A 21,911-nucleotide genomic window follows, 5' to 3' on the forward strand; every position below is an offset into this window, starting at 1 on the left:
AGTATGCCTATTACAACAACAATGAGTCAACAGAAAATATATATATATATATATATATATATATATATATATATATATATATATATATATATATATATATATATATATATATATATATATATATATATATATATATATATATATATATATATATATATATATAAAAACTTGGCAATTATAATACAAGGATTGTATCAGTTATAGTATATATATGTATGTATGTATATATATATATATATATATATATATATATATATATATATATATATATATATATATATATATATATATATATATATATATATATATATATATGAACAAATTAATGCAAGTGCCACATAAAGCTCAAGTGATGCCTAGTCCAACTTCGTGAAGCAGAGCTTGTTTATACAAATCATGTTGAGTAGAGAGACACACAGTCAGCCATTGGTTCATCGCTACCAATAGAGTCCCAATCATCTGTGTCAGATTCTGAGGAGACATTATCCTCCACTCCAGCTCCAGTCATGGCTACTCTTGCATAATCATCAGTATCAATGCTTTTGCAGAAGTGGATTGCATATTTTAACTTCTCACGGAGCACAGCCTGAAATAAGAGGTAGATATATAATTTGCAGTGGAGATTACTTGAAGGTTTACTGTAAAAGAGCCAAAATTTTGATATGTTAGCATCAGATATGTATTAGATGTATGAATTTTAAGATCCGCAGATGTGGCTGAGGCCGTCAGATGTGCGTGAAGTATACGGTGGTGGACAAAGTGTTGCAACACTTTGTTTCATGGCATTGTATTTTGCAGGTATTTGGTGTAGTTGTCTGTTGTGACACCTATGTATGTTCAGTCAATGGGGGCATACACTCAAGAAGCTGAAGTATGATGAGATGAAACCTGAACTTCTTGCTAAAATGAACAAGGTGCTCATCATGCTGACACCCAGTGGCCTTACAATGCGTGGATTACCCGGCGCTGCACCACAAGCACGTGGTGGCCCCCAGTTCCCCGTGGCCAACAGGCTACCCCTTACCACCTCCCCGGCAGGGTAGCTGCTGGACCTCAACAGCTACGAGGATGCAGTTACTGCTGCTGCCTCCCACGCAATATGAAGCACAGCCAAGCCCTTGCCACAGGACACAAAAAAGGTGTGCTATAATCCAGTGGTGGTGGCTGCTACGGCCAGCCAGCCATCGTTGCACCCCACGGTGACTACCACCATCACCACCCCATGGCCCTGATGGACGACTTGGCCTGTAGCAGCAGTCCTGCCTCCTGTCGATGCAGTTGGCCACTGGCACTGGATGCACCAATTGCTGCAGCCGCCACCACAGGTGCCACTGCACGCCAAAAATTTATCTCCTCCAGGCAGAAGCGGTGCCAAATAAGAGGACGAGTCCTGGAGTGGTTGGCGGCTAGGTCCACAAGCTCAAGGAGCTGGGTCTGCAGTGGCATGAGATTGTTATGAAGCTGCTGCTGCTGCTGCCTTCCTCCACCACCTAAGCTGCTACCAGTGTCTGTTTACCCCAACAACGCCCACTGCCAGTTCCCCCCTCGGGCAAGGGCAAGGTCAACAAGCCTGGCCAGTGCAAGCTCAAGTCGCCCAACAACATCCCCAATGGCTATGCACAGGAGGTCACCACTACCGCAGCCACTGGCCAGGATGAGTCCAGCTCATTACCATAGTGTGGAAGCATAGAGTCAAGTTACCACATCCACCAGCCTTGGATATTCATTCCACACACCTACTCCATGAACACTGTACACTAGCCTGTTAGGTAAATTTTTTTTCCTTTCTCATAGTTTGTTATTGTGTACACTGATGTTTAGTCATAATTTCAGACATTTTCAAAAAGTTATTAACAAAAAGGTAATTGGAAGAACCCAGCTCTAGCGCCACCGAGGGCAGCAACTCCCTCGACCCTTCCAGCCTGTGGGTCAACGGAGGGGAACTCTGGGTCCCAGTTAGCTTACAGTTTTGCAGATTTGAGTTTTGCACTGAATACAACAGTCCCAATTATGTGCAAAACTCATTGTACCACTTTAAACAAAAGCAGAAGAGAAGGGATCAGATGGGTAAAAGGTGCTTTGTTTCGGCCACTGATCATCTTGTTTGCTCGTGTATTCTTAAAGCATGGTCTGCATCTTGGTGCTCACCTGTTCTTGTGTTAACATCTTCCTCACCATCTTGGCAAATAAACTAAAGCTAGTCTCATGCTAATCCATTTATGAACCAACTAAACCTACCTGGCTAATGGAACCTACCTGAAGACAGCAATGCATCCCAAAATTAGCAAAAAATAGAGATATTGTCACAAGTCATTCATTTATCACCAAGACCCAGACAAACAAGATGATTGGCACTCACACATAAGCCAAGGCCATACCCTCCTCATTTCCCTTTCACCACTGTTTACAACATATTGCTTTTTCCTTTGTGTTAGCATTCATAGTGAACTTTAGTTCAGAGGTGCTGGTCAGATCTATGATGCTTTTTATTTTTGAAGAATAATATACCACTTTTGAAATTCAAATACTGAGAGAATGTAGAAGACTGCAGAGCAGCTGTTGGTTGGTAAGCTAGCAACTTAAGGTCACCCTTTTCCAAATGGTGGAGGCAATGAAGAGTAGTTGTGCAATGACCTGCCCGATGCAGACAGCCTCTAATAACCCACTTGGCTTGTGGGGTGCTACTTCAACTAAATGGTCTCAAACAGTATCACTTGCTTCTCCTTTAGGTTGCTATTAAACATGCATTTTCTTGAATAATAGTACAAAAAGCATAAATTGATGTTTGGTGCAGGCAAAATGCTAGACTGAGGATATCAAGGTAGCAGGGTGCTACTTTCACACCCTCAGTTGCATTCTGCCTGCTTCTTGTAACTATTGTATCCATTTTTTACTAAATAATGTATGCACTGCAGTGAGCCAGGATCCAGCAAAGGATACTGTGAATCAATGTGTTCATCAACAGGAGAAGAAATCAGGGAGATTCAAGACAGCAACTTGAAGTTAGTACGTGGTTACTGAGGTACCAAATTGACTACCATAAAAGATTAGAGGCAGTTCTGGCAGAGCTCATTACACACAAAATTTGATAATGCTGTCATAGTCAAGAAAAGTATTAACCCTTAAAACGATGGCCATCGTTTATTTAATCAAACTCGGCGCCATCTGCACAGACAGATTTGGGTTCTGTGACTTGCTGAATTGTCTGCCAGCATATCTGACCTTTGTGGATTTTAAATAAGATCATTAGTCTGCACTGAGTTGCCCTGAAACCCTAAGATAAGAAAACACAAGGAAATACAGTGACGCATCACGAAGAAAGGACAGGATATAATGTGAAGATTATTCTGAGTACAGTCAAACCTCGGTTTATAAGTGCCTTAGTTTAAGAGTGTTTTGGTTTACGAGCAAAAAAAAAAATACCACAAAAAATGGTGACTTGGTTACGAGCATACTATCCTGTTTATTCCCTTTTTTTTTTTTTTTTTATTATTTTTTTTTTTTTTTTTTTACGCCATCTACCGGGTGGAGACACGGGCTATATGGAAGCCGTCGTGGTCAAGCACGTACGTCCTCAAAGTGACGGCTCATGAAGGGGAGGGGAGGATGCTGATGGATTGACTATTGGCTTATGTCAGCCTAGCTGATCAAGTTGGTCTTTCGACAAGGACTGGCGTGTCTCTTTGTACAAGTGGAAGACGTAAGTGTGGGTTCCCTTTTTTCGCTGCAAAACGTATGCGCTCAGAGCAGAAAACAACGGGAAGAGAGTCTCATTTAGGGCTGGCACCTTGATCTAAATCAAATACGGAAAGCAACATCCCATCCTCCAATACAGAACGAATCCATATTTGAAGGTTTGGATGGCAACCCTCAAATTTCTCTGGCCAGCCATGACTGACAGCTGCTGCTGGTGAAGGCAAGAGGAAAGGGGGATAGACCTTACGACATGTATTTTACACATATTTCAGGACGACCCTTGACAAACATAATTTTATAGACTGGTTTTGTGGTTCACCGAAAAATGCGCTCACTACATTTTTGAAACACTGAATTTTATCTGCTTAACCATTCAGACAGGCAAATACGGAACAAATGGCATTCTGTATTTGAATTAAAGGGTGGCAAGTTTGCAACCTTAACCCTTTCAGTACGGTGATGCTGACGTCGGCGTCACCATATGGAAAGGGTTAATCCTCTTCTAAACCTCTTAATCCTCTTCTAAATCTCTTAAGAGGAAATGAAAGAGGATTAAGAGGTTTAGATGAGGATTAAGAGGTTTAGAAGAGGATCAAGAGGTTTAGAAGAGGATCAAGAGGTTTAGAAGAGGATTAACCCTCTTGCACACTGAGACGCCAATAGTGTGTAAAACTTTTTAGGGCAAAAGTGCACCGGGACACCTTTTAAATAGTTATATTCACTCCAATGGCGTCATTTTTTTGTTTGAGGGCAAGTTTCCTCACCCTCTCCGAAATGAACTAATTGGCAACACTCTCCGCGTCCACAGATTTGAGCGCGGTTGAGAAAACAAAGACAGTTACCGGTCACTCTCTTAGCAGTCAATCTGCACGTCTCGCTGCTGTGGGCTTGTGCGCGCCCATGCTGCCCACCACATAACAGTGATAATAGTGTTATATAGTGCAATGCAGTGATTTGATTGGGTGTAATTTGTATTCTTTTCTCTTTACAGGCAGTAGTGTATTATATTTTGTGAATTACGTAAGCAAATGAAAGATGGAGTTTTTTCAACATTTTTACTTTTCCGCAAATATTTCATGGTGCTAATTGTCCGATTGGAGATTTGAAGGAACCATAAGAATCCTGATAAAATTCTGCTATTATAAATACATCTACCTTGAAAAGTTGACACACAAAGTTTTAAGTTATGGAGGTGGGAACATGACCTAAGTAGAAAAATTGTGTATGCGCACTTTATTCCATGTCCATAAATGGTCCTATGAATTACTATTATTATTTCTTTATTGATTCATGAAAAACTGCAACAAATAAGGAAGCCATTGATATATTAAGTATAATGATAAATGCAGGTCTGGGGGAAGAAAGTAGCTGAGAAACAAAAAATTTCGGCGCGCTAAAAAATCTGCCTCGACCAGCGAGAGACCCGATGTTTGAAATGAGCGCGGAAAAGAAAACTTATTGAAACTTATGGTGTGGGAGAGGGTTAATCCTCTTCCATTTCCTCTTAACCCTTTCCATACTGTGATGCCGACGTCTGCATCACCATATTAAAAGGGTTAAGGCACCATCTGGCAATATATGGCCTTCTTGAACAACCCCCCATTTTTGAGACCATTTTTCACTTCCCTCCCGTAGTCCGCAAGAGTGCTCTATCTTGTCCATAGGATTGGATGAACCAACACTATTTCTCACTTTGTCACTCATCAAGGACAACACGTGTTAATTTTGTCACAGTTACGGGATCTACAGTTCATTAGGGGTATTTCAGTAGCTACTTAGGGTCATTGGATGCGACCGTGTTTCTTAAAATGTCCTTTTTCTCTACAAAATATTGACAAATGGCATCGTTTCAATTTCTTGTTTCTAACAATGACGATGTTTTCATACCGGTAAGTTTTTACTTATCATACAGTGATGCTTTAAAATGGTCTGTGGTGCAACAGTAACACAACAGTAACCTCGTGAACTCTATGTCCACCCCCACCTGGCAGGGTTACCCATCGGAAGCTCAGGATATGGTCATCGCTATAGGCCTATGTAGGTGTGGCCAGCAAAACAGTGGCCGTACCCAGCCCCAGCTTGCGCAGGACCCCCGATTCTTGCCAAGAATTGTGGGAATTCTTTAAAATCTGACACACCAGAACAAGAAACGCAAGAATTTAGCAAGATTTGGGGTTTATTCTTGCTCGGTCTAGGTAATTCTTGACCGCCAGATGACGGCTCTAGTCTCAGTCTGTGATGTAAACTCATAGAAATAGCATCAGTGCACTCATGTCATGTTTTCAGCACTACAGTGTGAGTTCTTTGTGGTTTAGCAATATCTCCCAGAAAGGTGGTTAAAAGGGATGGTGCTGCAAAGAAGAAAACAGCAACGGTGGATACTATGCTCGCAACAGGAATGGGGGGTAAGCCTCGGAATCTTGTATGCATTCCAGGATATGACTGACTCCCGTTCACCCTCCACCTCGGACGATACGTCAAGTTAGCTTCACATTGATGGTCGAACGTAGTTCTGGTGCCTTGAGAATAGGGAAGCTGCGGCTGCTAAACCCTGGGGCGAAGCCTACCCCTCGAGCATAGCTAGTGGTTGCGGGAGTCTCCATAACAACCGTAACACATTGATTTGTGTTTCATATTATTTATCATCGCTATTAGTAAAATAACTTTAATTCTGTAAAAAATAACATTTAAAATGATTTTTATATATATTTTGGAGTTATGGGACGCATTAATGGGATTTACATTAATTTTAATGGGTAAATTCGTTTTGGTTTAAGAGTATTTTGGTGTGCAAGCAACATTCCAGAATGAATTAAACTTGTAAACCGAGGTTTGACTGTACAATGATAACAATGATGAATACATTGTGAGCAGTGACAGCAGTAGTGAGAGTGATTTAGAGAGTGATGATGTTACTTCACTATCTGTACTGAACTCTAGCCCAGCAAGCGCTTCCATCACAACAGTGCAGGGTGAGACGGCTACGTATGTATGGTGAATTTTGTCCCAACTGAAACAGCCAGCTCTGAGGAGGACTGAAAGTGAGTGAGTTAAGTAGATGTCTAAATTATTTCAGTGTAAAGAAAAATTCATATTGTTGACATTCAGTTGTGAGAGGGAGGAAAATTTGCCGCCACCGTGGCCAGCCTGTGTTGACATGTTGTATGTCCTTGGCAGAGGCCTGTCCCATGCTGCCCGGAGCAGTGTTTCATGGCGGCAGCTCACACCCTGGCTACCTTCCACACCTACTATCATGACCATTACACAACGTATTGCATTTTGAATTTCACCACTGTGTTCAGTGAGTTAAGAAGCTTCATACAATGTGAATAAATAAATAAAAAATTAGAAAAAAATATAGCAGCCATTTTTCCCGTACCCAGGGACCGTTCGGTGAAAACAATACCCGTCGTTTAAGGGTTAAAGCTTCATGCTTTTTGTATCCTTTTACTTGTTAAATGTTTAATTAACTTTATATCTTTATTATTGTATTTTTTTTAAATGCCTTGGGCTATGTGACAGCATTAATTCAATTACCATTATTCCTTGTGGGAATATTAATTAAATTTATGCAGTATTTGATTTACATGATTTTTTTATGCATGGAATGTTGTATAAACCAAGTGGATTAGACAAAAACATAAAAATTAAAAATATTTACATCTGCAAGGATGTGTCTGACATTTCTGCATCTGCGAACGACACAAGTCCGACACCTGCATTCACATTAGGTCTTTGAATTCAGATATCCAATACATCTGGACACCTCTTAGGTAAATCGTAAGACTTTTAATTAATCAAGTATATCACATTCATTATAATATTGCATGCATTGATAAGTTTCATGTTAATCAAGCTCCTTTAAGACCAACAAAAGTCACTAACCTTGCATGAATACCGGGGCATCTTGAGCAAGAAGAAGCATGTGTATGATTCTGGCAGGAAGTGGTCTGGAGGAGTGTATTTATCAAGTACCTAATGGAAGAAAACATCTCTTAGCAGACTACAATGGAAAATTTAATAATATAAACCTGCAAAAAAACTATGAATCAAAGTTACTCATTGTAATATTTGTGATTTAATATCTATGAAACAAGTAAGAGGACTAAAATAGTTTATTTGAGTCCACCATCCCTTCCCTGCTCCTTGAGAGCTTCCAACTCTGCTCAGTCAGCTTGAGTAAGCATGCAGGGAAGAAAAATGTCTTCACCTTCGTGATTATGTTATTTCACTCCATTATAAAGAAACCAAATTGCCTTCACAATTGAGTTAAATGTATAGCACAAGTAATGGTACCTGAATTATGTCTTATAAAATACACTTTAGATTTTGTGACTGGTTGAAGAAAATCTATTTCTGGTTCAAAACCCCTGCCCTGAGTGGGTGACCATGGCAAAAAATGCCTGCCCTGTAGGGGTTAATCCATTTAGTCAGGGAGGATGAGTAGGAGGAAAATGACCTACATAATGAATAGCCCCAAGTGAAATTTTCAGTTTGTAGGTTTTCCCATGAAAAATTAACTAGTATCCTCATTCTTTCATCTCTTTTGCTGGTAAACTCTGAAACAGCCTTCCTTTGTCTGTATCTTTCCAAAGGGGAGTATCAAGATATCTCTTCACCCGAAGGTGACCATCTCTTTGGAATACTTTCACAATCCTCTTAGCATTAGCAGTGCTTTAACAAGCTTTTTCATATAATATACTTTTTCTTCCTCTTGAGCTGTCTCCTTTACTTAAAATAAGAATAATGTGATGAACTTAACAAGCTTATATTGAGACTGGCAGGTAGAGGCACGAAACAGAAACAAATATAAATATTTGGGAGAGGTCTGTCCTGCAATGAAGTGATGCAGGCTAAGGTAGCTAGAAGCAGCTGCATCTGAAACCCAAATCAAATGAAGCATACCGAAAAGGTTGAAAAGATACAAAGAACTGCTCCGAGATTTCCTATCCAAAGAAATTATAATGAGTGTTTAAGAAAAGTCATTGCTGAGTGGCCTAAGACTACCCCCATGCTCTTCTGGTCACCGCTTCTCACCTCGGACTCTGGCAAAACTCTCTAAACAGTGGAGCTTTGGGGGCAGCATTAGCTAAACAAGCAAGCATGCTATCACTATAAAACACTTGCCCGTGCTACTAACGGGCAGGGTTCGACCAGCAGGGCCTATCATAAAAGCCTACCAGGGCTATAAGAAAGAAAAACAGAAAAAAAAAGGTAGGGACACAGGAGCTGTAGAGCTTTTGGTAAGAAAGGTTGGCTTGATTGCACTGCACCCATAACTCACCTGGAACACAAAATCTCGTCCTCTAAAGTCAGCAATTGTGCGAGGCAACCTTGTTCTGCCCCACACGAACCTCAAGAACAAAGATCGCTCGGCCGTGCTGAACTCTTCCATCACTTCCCAGAACCACTGGACTAGTGGAGCTGTTGCCTCCACTCCTAGAATATGTCAAAGGAGTCTTTTTTTAACACTCCCACAATATGAATTAATTTGAATTCCCTATACCTCTATTCTAATTAGTCAGCTATGATTATTGGTTCTCTTTGTAAAAAATGAATTAAACAGGGCAATATCATATCACCTAAATTGTTTATGCTGTATAAATCATAAGACTTGAAAGAAAATGCATGAATTGTAAGGGAAAGAAGATGAATGGATTTGTCAAGAACTTCAGTAACAGCTGTACAGTAGAAACTCGTTTATCTGGCACGAACAGGGGGAAGTTCGTGCCAGATAACCCGATTTGCCGTTGTTTTGAGACCTACTCCTATAGAATTGCCAATACTCATAGATAGTGGAGGATAACAGCCAAATTCCTCTATCAGACTATGGTGGGACTCGTGTTTCTAAAGTCTCTGGCAGATCTCTGACTTCTGCTTCAAGGTGAGCACCTTGCGCTTCCTCTTCTCGGTGACCAAATAGTTAATGGCTACCAAATAACAGGCCCAGTGGTCCAATAATAACAGTGAAAGGCAGGTCTCGATACGGTGGCACAACATTCTGATCTATGGCAAGTAAATGCATCGGTGATGCCGCATAATTGCCAACTCAGCTTTGCCAGCCCTGGTGTAAACAACCAGTGTTGTCATTCTAGCAATTTTCCCACTAGATCTAAAGATTTTAGGTACCTGACGATCTAGCGGGGAAATTTGCCATCTAGCGGCTAGCACTTTAGTGAAAATGCCTATGGCATTTTTGGTGGGTATAGTTATTGTATTACTTTAAATCTTGCGAGTTGTGGCTCTGATCTAGCGATTTTTTGGGGTGAATCGAGTGGGACTGAAAATTTCTGGATGGCAACACTGTAAACAACAGCAGATCAGATTTGTGCCATTGTCTTGAGGGTGCCGTTGTTTTGGATGCTGGATAAACGAGGTTCTACTGTATCTATGTTCTTGTTTTGTGAGTTTAATCTGTATGCTTCTACTCTAAACAATGAACACTGTTTACAAAAACTTGATAAATTCTACTGCTGAAACCTATGTTAAGTAATTGGCAATTAGAAGTCTAACTAATTCTAACAAGTTAATTGTAGTTTGTAAGCAAAGTTTGATCACATTTTCTGTTAGGAACTCTGCTGAGAGTTGGCCTCTAAATATTGTATTTACCATCTATAATTCAACTGAAACATTACCTTTGTAAGTTGCCACACTCTTGAGGAGGTTTAGGGGGATGTCAGGTGAGCCGCACACCATTGTCTCCACCTCATATGGAGTGAAAAGTGACAGCAGTGGCACTGGGATAACGCGTGCCATTCCAGCCCTCACTGCCGCTACCTGGGCATCAAATTCATGCAGTCTGAAAAAAGGAAAGTGTAAGATAGTTTTTTATTGCTAGCTCTCCTCAGGTGTAAACTTATGGTGCTTTGGCCTTGTAAATGACTTTCATTATCATCACCTGTTGACTATTTTTAAATTTGGCCACACTCTTCACTCAGCCAGATGCTCAAACATCAATGGATGGCCAAGATCACACCAACACCAGTGTTCCAAAGCCTGTCATTGATGTGAAGCAGCTGCCATCATTTAATGGTTTACAAATTTCTTAATTCTAACTTAATACTCACTGCATTGCATCGCCCATTTTCATTCCATGCAACCTTCCACACAACCTTTCGATATGTCAAGCCATCTTAGTCAGTCCCATTTGCTTCCTCAACCAACATTTCAGATACTCTTTTGTCCCATCATCTTAACATTTCAGTAACTTTGCTAAATATAAAGGACGAAACGACAAACTTCTTCATGACCATGCAGCTTTTAAGGAATCAGGTCAGAGAGCACAGAAAACATCACTGGAAAGAATTTAAACTTGATCAGGACTTTCTTTTCATGGTTTTCATAAAATCAGGCAGGAGAGGGCATAGAAAAAGTCATTAGAAGGAATTTAACCGTCATGCATAATAGTCAGAGGGGAATGGTAAGGTGAGGTACAGTTGAGGGCATGCGCTATAACTGCACACAGCCTCATTGTCCATGTCTGTCACATTGGCCTCTGAGCCTGTGTTGGGTAAGAACTCAATACCCCGGGGACACAGGGCCAGTGAGTTACCAAATTACCCTTCCCAGGTTTATCCAAGTACCCACCCATTTATCTACCAGCCTGACAGGGAGGATGAACAACTGGGTGAGCTGTACACCAACTACCCAGGCCCATGGATTCATAGCTAGCCATGCTAACCATTGAACCATTGAGTAGAAGGAATATAACTTGAATCATCCAAAGCTTAAATTTTTAAATATTTTGGGTGAAAAATTCAGCTTTTGAGAACAGGTGACAGTTAGGGACCCATCAGAATTTAAGAGGTGGGAAATGTGATCAAGTAAAATTCTTGGAGATGATTTTGAAAGAAGTGAAGTTACTAAATTTTTTTTACTTTGTGTTAAAGAATAGATATGATTCAATTCCAGGCAGAAATATAAGCCATGATTGTTAGGTGTCCTTTGTGAAGTACCTCTTTATCTTTGATAACACGAGAACAATCATGACTGAATTACTTTTTTATTTTTATTTATTTATTTATTTTTTTTTAAGTTTCGGCCTATGGCAGCGGTAGGCTTTCTTGGTGGGTCCTGATGGTTGGCCCCTGCCCATTATGGTGCAGGCAAGTGTTTATGTGGCACCATCTTGATTGGCTCATGCTTCCCCCCAGAGCTCATTTTTGAGCCTCTCTTTTTAGAGAGAGAATCTAGAGTCTGGGTTGATCGGTGGTCTTCAGGACAGCGTGTGGGTAGTCTTAGACCACTCGGCGATGACTGAAAAATTCAAGCTGTGGCGATCGGCAGGACTTGAACCTGCCTCCTGGACGTGGCGCCGGCTCACTAAAACCACTCAGCCACTGCCTCCCCATGAGTGATATGAGGAATGCATGTCTTCATCTCAAATACAATCATTATACTGTGCTGAGCAAACACAGAGAGGTCTCTGATTCTAAAACTGTAGTCACTCAATGAAAAATCTGCAAATTATATCCTCTGATCTTCCCACTGAGCTGAAGTATAAGACCAGGAGCACCACTACTTCACTGGGTCCCAATGATGCACTGGAACACTAGGATGTGTTCCCAACCCCCTTATGGATATAAGGTTGTGATCAGAAGAGTCCAATAGAGAGTATAGTTTAACAGGATAAACATAAAATTTAGAGGTTAACCCTTAGAGTGGGGGCTTGTTTTTCCATGCCTGTCCTCCCACGCAGGCATATTCAAGCAAAAACATACTTCACTTCAACCTTTTATATCTTCACTTCTACTTACCTTCCATGACTGAACGAAGTATCATTGTAAAGTACATACCCTTAACTGTCCCTGACGTTAATTTGAAGACTATATAACCATTGCTAGAGCGAGTACAGAATATTGAATTAGGATCACTGAAAACACATTATTATAGACAGTTTTCCACCCCTAGTGGACTTCCCTTATATGATTTAGTAATAAAAACCATAACTTTTATACAGTTTATGTGAAACACACCCAAAAAACTTAACTTCTGGGCATTCTTGATGCCCTTGATGGGTGCTGAGGTCAAAGGACCCCATCTTGATGAAATTCATTGGAAGGTGAGAAAAGGTGGGATGTCTAATGGACAACTTCTCAAAGCTAACACAAGGCATACACTGACCAAGGGAGCATGGCTGGGTATTGTTTGAAAGAAAACGATATGGTTACTCTACTTCAGTACAAACAAATTAAATTTGACGGCGTGCTAAGTCAAAAAATGCCTTGTCGACTATTGTCGACACCCACGCTTTAAGGGTTAAGAAGAGGTCTGGAATATTAGGCATGTCTCCAATGTAGTCACAGGTATGTGAAGGGTGCTGAGCCAACTGTACGAGATCATTAATGAGAGCAAAGTTGTAGACATGCTGGTCAGTAAAGTAGAAACCCAAAGCAGATGAAAAGTGAAGCCTCTTAAAATAGCAATTTCAATGAAAGAAAGAGGAAATGGATTAAGATGTGCTCCACATTGGAATTCACATGATTAGAGAATTTTACATAGTCAGTAGAAATGGGCACAGACATATTTAGTGAGTCACCCCTGAGTCTTTGTCTTGTGGTGGAAAATTCTGATGATTCAAGGTCATGTGCATAAGATGAAGTGAAATAAATTTATATTAATTAACCCCTTCACTCCGGCGACGCCGACGTCGACGTCCGACGGCGTCACTGAATGGAAAGGGCTAGTCTTCTTCTAAACCTCTTAATCCTCTTCCATTTCCTCTTAATCCTCTTCTAAACCTCTTAACCTTTTCATTGCTAAACGCTTGCAGCAAGCGTTAGGCATATTTGCTGGTGGTGCTAAGTGCTCGCTGTGAGCTCCACCCGCACTCAAATCTCCCGCGTATGAAAGTGTTCCAACACTAATTCTCACAACACAGGATTGCCAATTGAGTGGGTTCTTCACTAAATTGGGTGGAAAATCATATCAGCCCAGCGCGGCAAATCTATGGACGAGTAACTGGTGGATGTTCTTGCCCAATATAGCGGCATTTTTGCATAGCTTCACCTATCACCTGACTGATTCTTTGACCAAATAGTTGTAAATATTGCAGTTGGCAATACTCCCTTGTCAGAATCTGAAGAAAAGATGTCTGCAGTTCCCTCAATACGGCTGATCATCCCGCACGCACCAATGTAAGTGATAACATTCAACACTCCCTGAACATGCATGTACATTCACAAGAGAGGCATACATAACCGACTCCTATAGATCTGGACCTCCTCTTTCCAGTGGTGTTTTACTTTTTAGCTGTGATGAATAGTTTTTGAGATACAGAGGTTAAAAGAGACCCCCCATTGGGCTGCCTGACTGCGCCTGAGGGGATAGTCGCGTCCACACCACGCGCAAGGAAAGGGTTAAGAGGAAATGGAAGAGGATTAAGAGGAATTTAGAGTTGGATTGAGAGGTTTAGAAGAGGATTAATCCTCTTCCATTTCCTCTTGACCCTTTCCATACTGTGACACCGACGTCTGCGTCACGGATGGAAAGGGTTAAAATATCCCTGATAGCAGGCAATTGAATTTACTGTTAAAGAAGACAGTATAAAATATAAAAAATTTAAGATATAGAAATACAGAATATGTATTTGTTCACCTGTAATTAAGAGCCAGACGAACATATTCATGTCTGTTGGCCAAAGTGATTCTGGTATGGCGAGAGGAGAGGGGAACATCATGCCCAGCAGCAGAGGTGGTGGTGAAGGGAAGGTCAAGACTACTGAAGGTTTTCTCATCACCTTCCATCTGCTGGACACACATCAAGCCTGGCACATAGTGGCGATCAACCTGGAAAGGAAAGAAAATGTGGAATCAATGCTGATGTAAAGTTTGGTTGTGTCCTTATCATCAACATAGTTTTCCAAAGCAAGGGATAGAGTGAATTCCAGAGACCTTGGTAGTTATTTGCCCTTAACTCATGAAGTGCAGGCACCAGCTCAGGCTGTGCAAGTTCAAACACGTCTCACAAATGTTCCCGCCACAATAGGCATAAACAAATCCTAATGGAGCAGTTATTCTATAATGCATAAATAAAAATTTCTTGCTCTTTTATATACATATGGGTATATATGCTTTACACTTAAAAAATGCAAAAATCTGATTCCATGAAGACAGCTGGGACCCACCTCTGTTATGTCTGCTGGTGTTAAGGCCATCCCAGCAAGCTGCTTCCACACAGGCTCTGCGAGGTTGAGGCTCAGAGGACTGCCAGTGCGGATGGCTATACCCATCAAAACACCTGGCAATGTAGGACTCTTTGTCAGTATTACCCAGTAGCATTGCATATTAAGTGAAAATGATTCTTCAGGATGGATGATTGTCAACTGAGATGAAAGTGGGTCTGTGTCCTAATTTACAAATACATCAAAGCCCATTAAGATTATGATATTTTTAATGTAAAGAAAAAACACAAATAAATTAGATCTGCAACTAAGAGCTGGTATTGATATTGCCTTGTTAAGGCCACACACCACAGAACTGGAAATTCATACCAATAAATAATGGCCATTGTGTTGAGAGCTGTCATACAGATGTCTTTGTATTTACTATAGTTTTATTTCCTTTAAAGTAATGCTCTTAACTATAAGGCCATAACGGAACTAGGAATATTTTTTTGTGCAGCCTTCGTAGGCTAAACACAGAGACATTTCAAAGAGAGAAGCGACAAAAAGCTGTGATGTGGACCATGTGGGTGACTCATGCGTTGCCAGACTACCAAATGACAATTTAGTTGCCATACCTCACCAGACACATTAACTATCTATTTCTTTATGACTGGATTAATAGGTTATACATCTGGCAGTAGTCTTGCCTTAACACATTTGTACCTACTTTTGACAGCTGCCACTTCAACAACTTAGTTTGACACCTGAAGTGTGAAGAAAGCTGTAATTTAATAAAACAAAACTTGGGTGTGTTGTTGGGCATTCACCACTGATCAACTAATAGTATCACATTAACCCTCTCATGCACCACGATGCGATTCGCATCAAAACGGAATCGTCTTCATTTAAGCTTTTGACTCAAATCGTGTCAAAAAACTTTTAAAAATTCGCCAAACAAAGTATCTTTCAGAATCGCATCAAAATTTTTTGCATCTAAGATCCAAGCTAGACCTATAAAATAAACTAATCATCAACTCTCTTGTGCCGTTGGATTTGAAGTGATAATTGCCCGTATCTTAGTTGCCTCTCAGCAGGCAGCCTGTGAGCGCGGACTGTTGTCCCTTTAAATTGTGTCCGTAGCCTGGTAAGCCTGGATTACAGTTGTCAAGATGAAATTAGTGAATTTTATACTTACTTCCGATGTAAAGTGATTGTGCTGTGATACAACATTTTGTTTTATATTCGCAGGGACCAGTAACTTTTACTATCAGAAAATATTCATTCATTCATTCATCTTTGACGCCTGCTCCTACGAGCTCCCACCAGGGGATGGGCTCAGCAGAAGAGTTTCCATCTCTCTCTATCCAGACACTCCCTCCTTGCCTGCTCAAAGTTTCTCAAGGATCTTTCATCCCTCTCCCTGGCATACTCCTGCACCCTATCTTTCCATTTCACTGGAGGTCGTCCTCGAACATTCCCTCCCTCTATCTCACTCACATACACCTTTCTGGTCATCTTACTCTCCTCAATTCACTCCATGAAGCCAAACCACTTTAAAGTCTGTCGCTTCACTTCTTCCACCACTCCACACTTCTTCCCTTCACCCACGTGACACATTCCAAAACGCTCATACACACTTTCATCACTCATTCCATCCATTCTACTCAAACCACAAGCACTCCTCAAATAACTCATTTCCACTGCCTGCACTCTCGACCTCTGACTTTCATTCCAGGCCCATGTTTTGCTTGCATATGTGAGGGTTGGTACTATTACTGTATTTCTCAAATCCCTCTTTACCTCCATGCTCACACCTCTGCCATTCATGATACGTCCCAAAGACCCTACCACCTTTCTTCCTTGCAATGCACTTTCTCTTGTCTCTCCTTTTGTACAACCATGTTTACACATAACTGATCCAAGGTACTTAAACTCATTAACCTCCTCCATTTCTTCACCATTTAAAATTCTTTTGCATTCTTTTTCACATTCAATTCCCACTGTTATGAGCATACAAAATCCACAACCTCACTTCTACTCTGGTCACAAACCATCACTTTACTTTTGTTGACATTTACTTTCAGCTTTCTCCTTTTACATGCACAATCAAAAACAATGACCAAATTGTGTAAGTCACTTTCATTTTCTGCAATGAGCACTGTGTCATCAGCAAATAAGATTGAATTCAGCACCCAATTCCTTCCCTCAGTGTACATTTTTACTCCAACTTCCCCAACTTTGCCCTTCATTTCTCTCATAACACCATCCATATAAATACTGAACAACCATGGTGACATGACACACCTCTGCCTCAAGCCCACTTTTATCTCAAAATGTTCACTTGTTTCTCCACTAATTTTGACACATGCAGATGCATCCTCATAGAAAGACTTAATTGCACTAAGCAGTTTTCCTCCCACACCATATATCTTTAAAACATCCCACAATGCCAGCCAATCAACTCTGTCATAAGCTTTTTCTAGATCCATGAAGGCAGCGTATAGTTTTCCTTTTGCTATTATTTTTTCTACTACCATCCTGAAGGCCATCCACACATCCCCTTCCCTTCCTGAAGCCTCCTTGTTCTTCACTGATTTTTTCTTCTGTAAGTCTTTGCACCCTCTCTATTATGACTTTTCCATATACCTTTCCGGGTATACCCAGCAGACTTGTACCTCTATAGCTCCCACACTCCCCTCTCCTGGCTAAGAAATTATCATGTGAAGAGATTATGAAACCCATTTGTACAGAGCATGATGATGACTCTTCTGAAAGTGATGGTAATGATGGAAAAAGTGAAAAAACTCCAGCAGTGTTAGAGTGAGAGACTTAGTGGTAATTATTATAGCGTCTGGCGAAGTTCTTTCAGACAGCAAATAAGTGTGCAAATAGTCATGTTTGTTACTATTAGCAAAACTCTATTCCAGCAAAAATTGACTTCTATTTTGACTGCCTTGACCTGGCTGTAGTGTTTTGTTTGCTGCCTTTGAGCTGTTTCTTCTACTGGAGAGAACAGACTAGATAGAAAAATATAGTTTTCCTCCATTTTCTCAGGAAATACTGGTCGTATAAAAATTCCGATGATAGCGTTGGAATCCTCATAAAAATCCCCTTTTATTGGAATATAAACCATAAAAATTTGACTCGGGAAGTTTTGAGCTACGAGGTGGTGAACGTAAGGATTTCTTATTTATCTTTAATTAATGTTTTTTTTTTTTTCGGAGTTGGTAAACTTCGCTTTTTATTTGCATTTCTTCAGTTTTTCTTTCATAAGGTAGAATAATTTCTTCCAAAACCAACGATATATAATAATGCCCAGAAAAAAGAATACTTGTGGGTGAAATTGGTAACATGAATAAAAATTTTGCTGCACAGTCAGGCCATTCCGCGAGGCCCCTTTGGGAGTGTTGCAGTGGAAAAAGAAACTCATTAAACTTTTGGTGTGTGAAAGGGTTAAGGTCCTTCTTCACTGCAGACAGGTAATGCTGTGGTTCACAGCACCCCTTAATCATGGGAACATAGATTACTAGATTACCTAAGAATGTAAACATGTTCATGTGGTGAGCAGAGCTTGACTGAGGGTTGAGGAGGAAACAGTCCCGGGAGGTGCCAGCTTCATCACGGCCATTTGGAGTTGGAATAAGTAGTGGAAGGGAGCCATTCATCAGCTCATCACACATCTCAGCAATGCTTTCACTGTATCCTCCACCACAGTCATCAACACTTTCCCCTGTAAACAAAATATAGTTCATCACAACCTGAAAGGTAGAACAAGTTTGGGGATATAACACCACCATTATTTTAACCTCCCAAACCTGATTTGAGGTTTCTGCTTAAGAGGAAAAAAGGTAGGGTTGGAGTAGATGTTACCCTCTATAATAGGTCTGACTACCTCTACACATGGTTCAAGTACTGTGGGATCAGGTACAGTACTCTCTCGAGTTTCCCGTTCGCTTTGTTCCGAAGGCATCGCGCTAAACTCGAGGATTGCGAAACTCGAGGTATTGAAAACACTGAAAAAGCGCTTATCTGTTCCGACCTGTGGAGATTTTTTTTTTTTCTTTTACATGTGGGATATGACACCGGTAGACTATCCATCCGGGCCTGATGGTTGGCCCCGAGCCCATCATGGCGCAGGGAACTGTTTATAGTGGCACCATTATAATTGGCTCATGCTGCCCTCAGGAGCTCACTTTTTTTCCTCCTTTACTCCCTTTTTATCTCAAAATACATACCTTGGAAAAAGGAAGAAACAGGAAGAGAGAATGGGTCATTTTAAAGCCACAGATGAAGCCTTACAATTGGCTGAGCTTTCAAAACACGCTTGTGATTCGCTGGGAGTCCGATGACATCATCGCTGGCGCTCACCCGGTCAGCGGCCTCGCTGCCTTGATGCAGTGTCACACTGGCCATTTTCCTCTAACCGTTGTGGCTACTGGCAACGCCCGTGCGTCCATCCGGGAGCGAGTTGTCGGTTGTCCGTAACCTGGTGTCACACCTGGCCTTTTTCTTCCCACCGTGTTGGTGGCAGCTTGGGCAACTGGCAAATCCAACTTTTCCTGGTGTGCGTCACACACAGCCAAGGTCGGATGCCCGTATCCACATCCACAACGTAAACAAAGCACTTGCCCTGTATTGACATGGCGTCATCTGCTAAAGTAAGGGCTGCTGCATGTTTGTGCTGCCATTACCAAAGTTATGGACTTGTTGCATCAGTTAAATGGAAGGAAGAAGCTGTTGTGGGTGTGGTGTGTCTGTGGTTCCTCCATGCCAGTTCTCATTGTCACCATTACGCATGAGCAGCCAACCCACCCATCTACTAGACTTCGACCACATAAACACGTGGATCGAGTAACAACAAAGACACACACACACACGCACGCACACCCCAGACTCATCATGAACCATGACAAATGTTTCTCATAAACAAAAATGGCTTTGCCATTTCCTAGAGTGTGTTAGAACTTATTTGGTGAGTGGTTCATACAAACCAAACATACCCAATGGCAAGAAGAGAGCAGTGTTAAAGACGACTGCTCTCTTCTTGCCAAGAGCTAGGTTTGGTTCATGTGAGCCACTCACCAAATACGTTCTAACACACTCAAGAAATGGTGAAGTCGTTTCTGTTTGTCAGAAACATCTGCAATGGTTCCTAATGAGTCTGGTGTGTGTGTGTGTGTGTGTGTGTGTGTGTGTGTTTGTTGTTATTTGATCTATGCGTTTATGTGGTTGAGTCAAGATGGGTGGGTTGGCCGCGCATGCGCAGTGGTGACAATGAGAACTGGCATGGAGGAACCACAGACACGCCACACCCACAACTGTTTCTTCCTTCCATTTAACTGCAGCAACAAGTCCATAACTTGGGTAATGGCAGCACAAGCCGCAACAGCCCTTACTTTAGCAGATGACGCCATGTTGAAACAGGGCAAGTGTTTTGTTTACATTGTGGATGTGGATACAGGCAAGCGACCTTGGCCGTGTGTGACACACACCCGGAAGAGTTAGGGTCGTATTACAAGACATATCGCCGCCCAAGAACACATATTTGACAAGGCTTTGGTAGGAGTGGTGGGCATTTCCAGGGGTAGTTTTATGACCCTGGTGGTAGTGTGAGTCTTCTGTACCATGAACCTAAAGAAACACCCACTGGAACCCAACTGACCCCCTCTTTGACCTTTAGAAATGGCTGACGTGAGAAGCGAGAGTGTCTTATAATACCAACCTTAGAGTTGCCAGTTGCCCTAGGTGGCGCCAACGCGGTGGGAAGAAAAAGCCCTGTGTGACACCAGCTTACTGATAACCGTGAACTCGCTCCTGGTTGGGCATACGGGCGTTGCCCGTAGCCCCAACGGTTGGACGAAAACGGCCATTGTGACACCACCTTAAGGCAGTGAAGCCGCTGATAGGGTGAGCGTCAGCGATGACGTCATCGGACTCCCAGCGAATCACAAGCATGTTTTCAGAACAGACAGCCAATTGTAAGGCAGCCGCCTTCAACTGTGGCTTCAAAACGACCCGTTCTCTTTCTCTCTCTCTCTTGCCAAAGCCACAATGTTTGGAGGAAAACCTTCAGTGTGATACTACCTTTAAAGGTAGCGTGCGTGACGCCGATGGTAAGTAGACGTGACCTGTACGTGTCAAAGCAGCGCGAAACTCGGAGTGATAATGCGCGAAAGTCGGGATGGTAAGACTTTAGGACTAACCGTGAAACTCGTGGATCGCGAAACTCAGATAACGCTAAACTCAAGAGGGTACTGTAGTTCATTTAGATTACAAATTTATACAAAAAGTTCATTCCACGTTCTAAACTGCAAACCTTCATCTTCTAATAGACATCAAGGGGAGTTTGGTTCAGATGACAGTTTCCTTATTAAGAGTTCAGCCAAAATTTAACACAACGGGGAACAAAAATTGTTGACTTTTGAGAGCTTTCCATTGAAGATTTAAAATGAAAAAATTGTCCAGGTTGATAGGTTGTTTTCAGGACAGCATGTGGGTGGTCTTAGGCCACTCCCCGATGGCTGAAAAATTTCCAGGTTGTTTGCAGCGGTGGGTGGGATGTGAACCTGTGTCCTCCTGTATGCTGTGCCTGCACGCTGACTGAGAATTAAGGTTTATCCCTAATTTTTAATCCTTTGTTTGGAACTTTACCCCTCCAAGACTATTAGACATACAATATTGGTTGAGGTGTCATTAGAAAGAACATGCAACATAGATTATACTTATAGAAAATATGTTAAGTCTGTTCTGAGTTGTGGCTCTCTAAATGATGATGACCCTGGCAACCTTGCATTCAACAGTATTTTTTGTTATCGGAGACCTAAGACTTTGAAACCAAGACTACTACGGAAAATATTTTCTATCATAATACTCTATATTTCATTTAGTATTTAGAGTTGAGATATGTTTTTTATTATGCAATATTATAATTTACATCACTAAATTTGAATAGTGCCCACTGAAATGGTTTATATAAAAGCCACACAATGCAGATAAGATGAAAAAATCCCCCACTTACATAAAAGCCACACAATGCAGATAAGATGAAAAAATCCCCCACTTACATAAAAGCCACACAATGCAGATAAGATGAAAAAATCCCCCACTTACA

General features: G+C 41.3%; 1 protein-coding gene across 2 annotated transcripts in view; it reads right to left on the reverse strand.

Moving 5' to 3' along the window:
• Positions 1 to 214: 214 nt before the first annotated feature.
• Positions 215 to 21,911, reverse strand: part of LOC127001164 (E3 ubiquitin-protein ligase HERC2-like) — a gene marked incomplete at its 5' end in the record, with an annotated part of 186,835 nt that continues 165,138 nt past the window's right edge. For both annotated transcript variants that reach the window (XM_050865379.1, XM_050865378.1), the window contains 7 exon segments: positions 215 to 586; positions 7,582 to 7,671; positions 8,981 to 9,135; positions 10,332 to 10,495; positions 14,293 to 14,483; positions 14,822 to 14,934; positions 18,336 to 18,530. In XM_050865379.1, the coding sequence (XP_050721336.1) occupies positions 395 to 586; positions 7,582 to 7,671; positions 8,981 to 9,135; positions 10,332 to 10,495; positions 14,293 to 14,483; positions 14,822 to 14,934; positions 18,336 to 18,530 (1,100 nt within the window).

Source organism: Eriocheir sinensis, chromosome 20 (genome assembly GCF_024679095.1).
Source record: "Eriocheir sinensis breed Jianghai 21 chromosome 20, ASM2467909v1, whole genome shotgun sequence".
NCBI classification, from domain to species: domain Eukaryota; kingdom Metazoa; phylum Arthropoda; class Malacostraca; order Decapoda; family Varunidae; genus Eriocheir; species Eriocheir sinensis.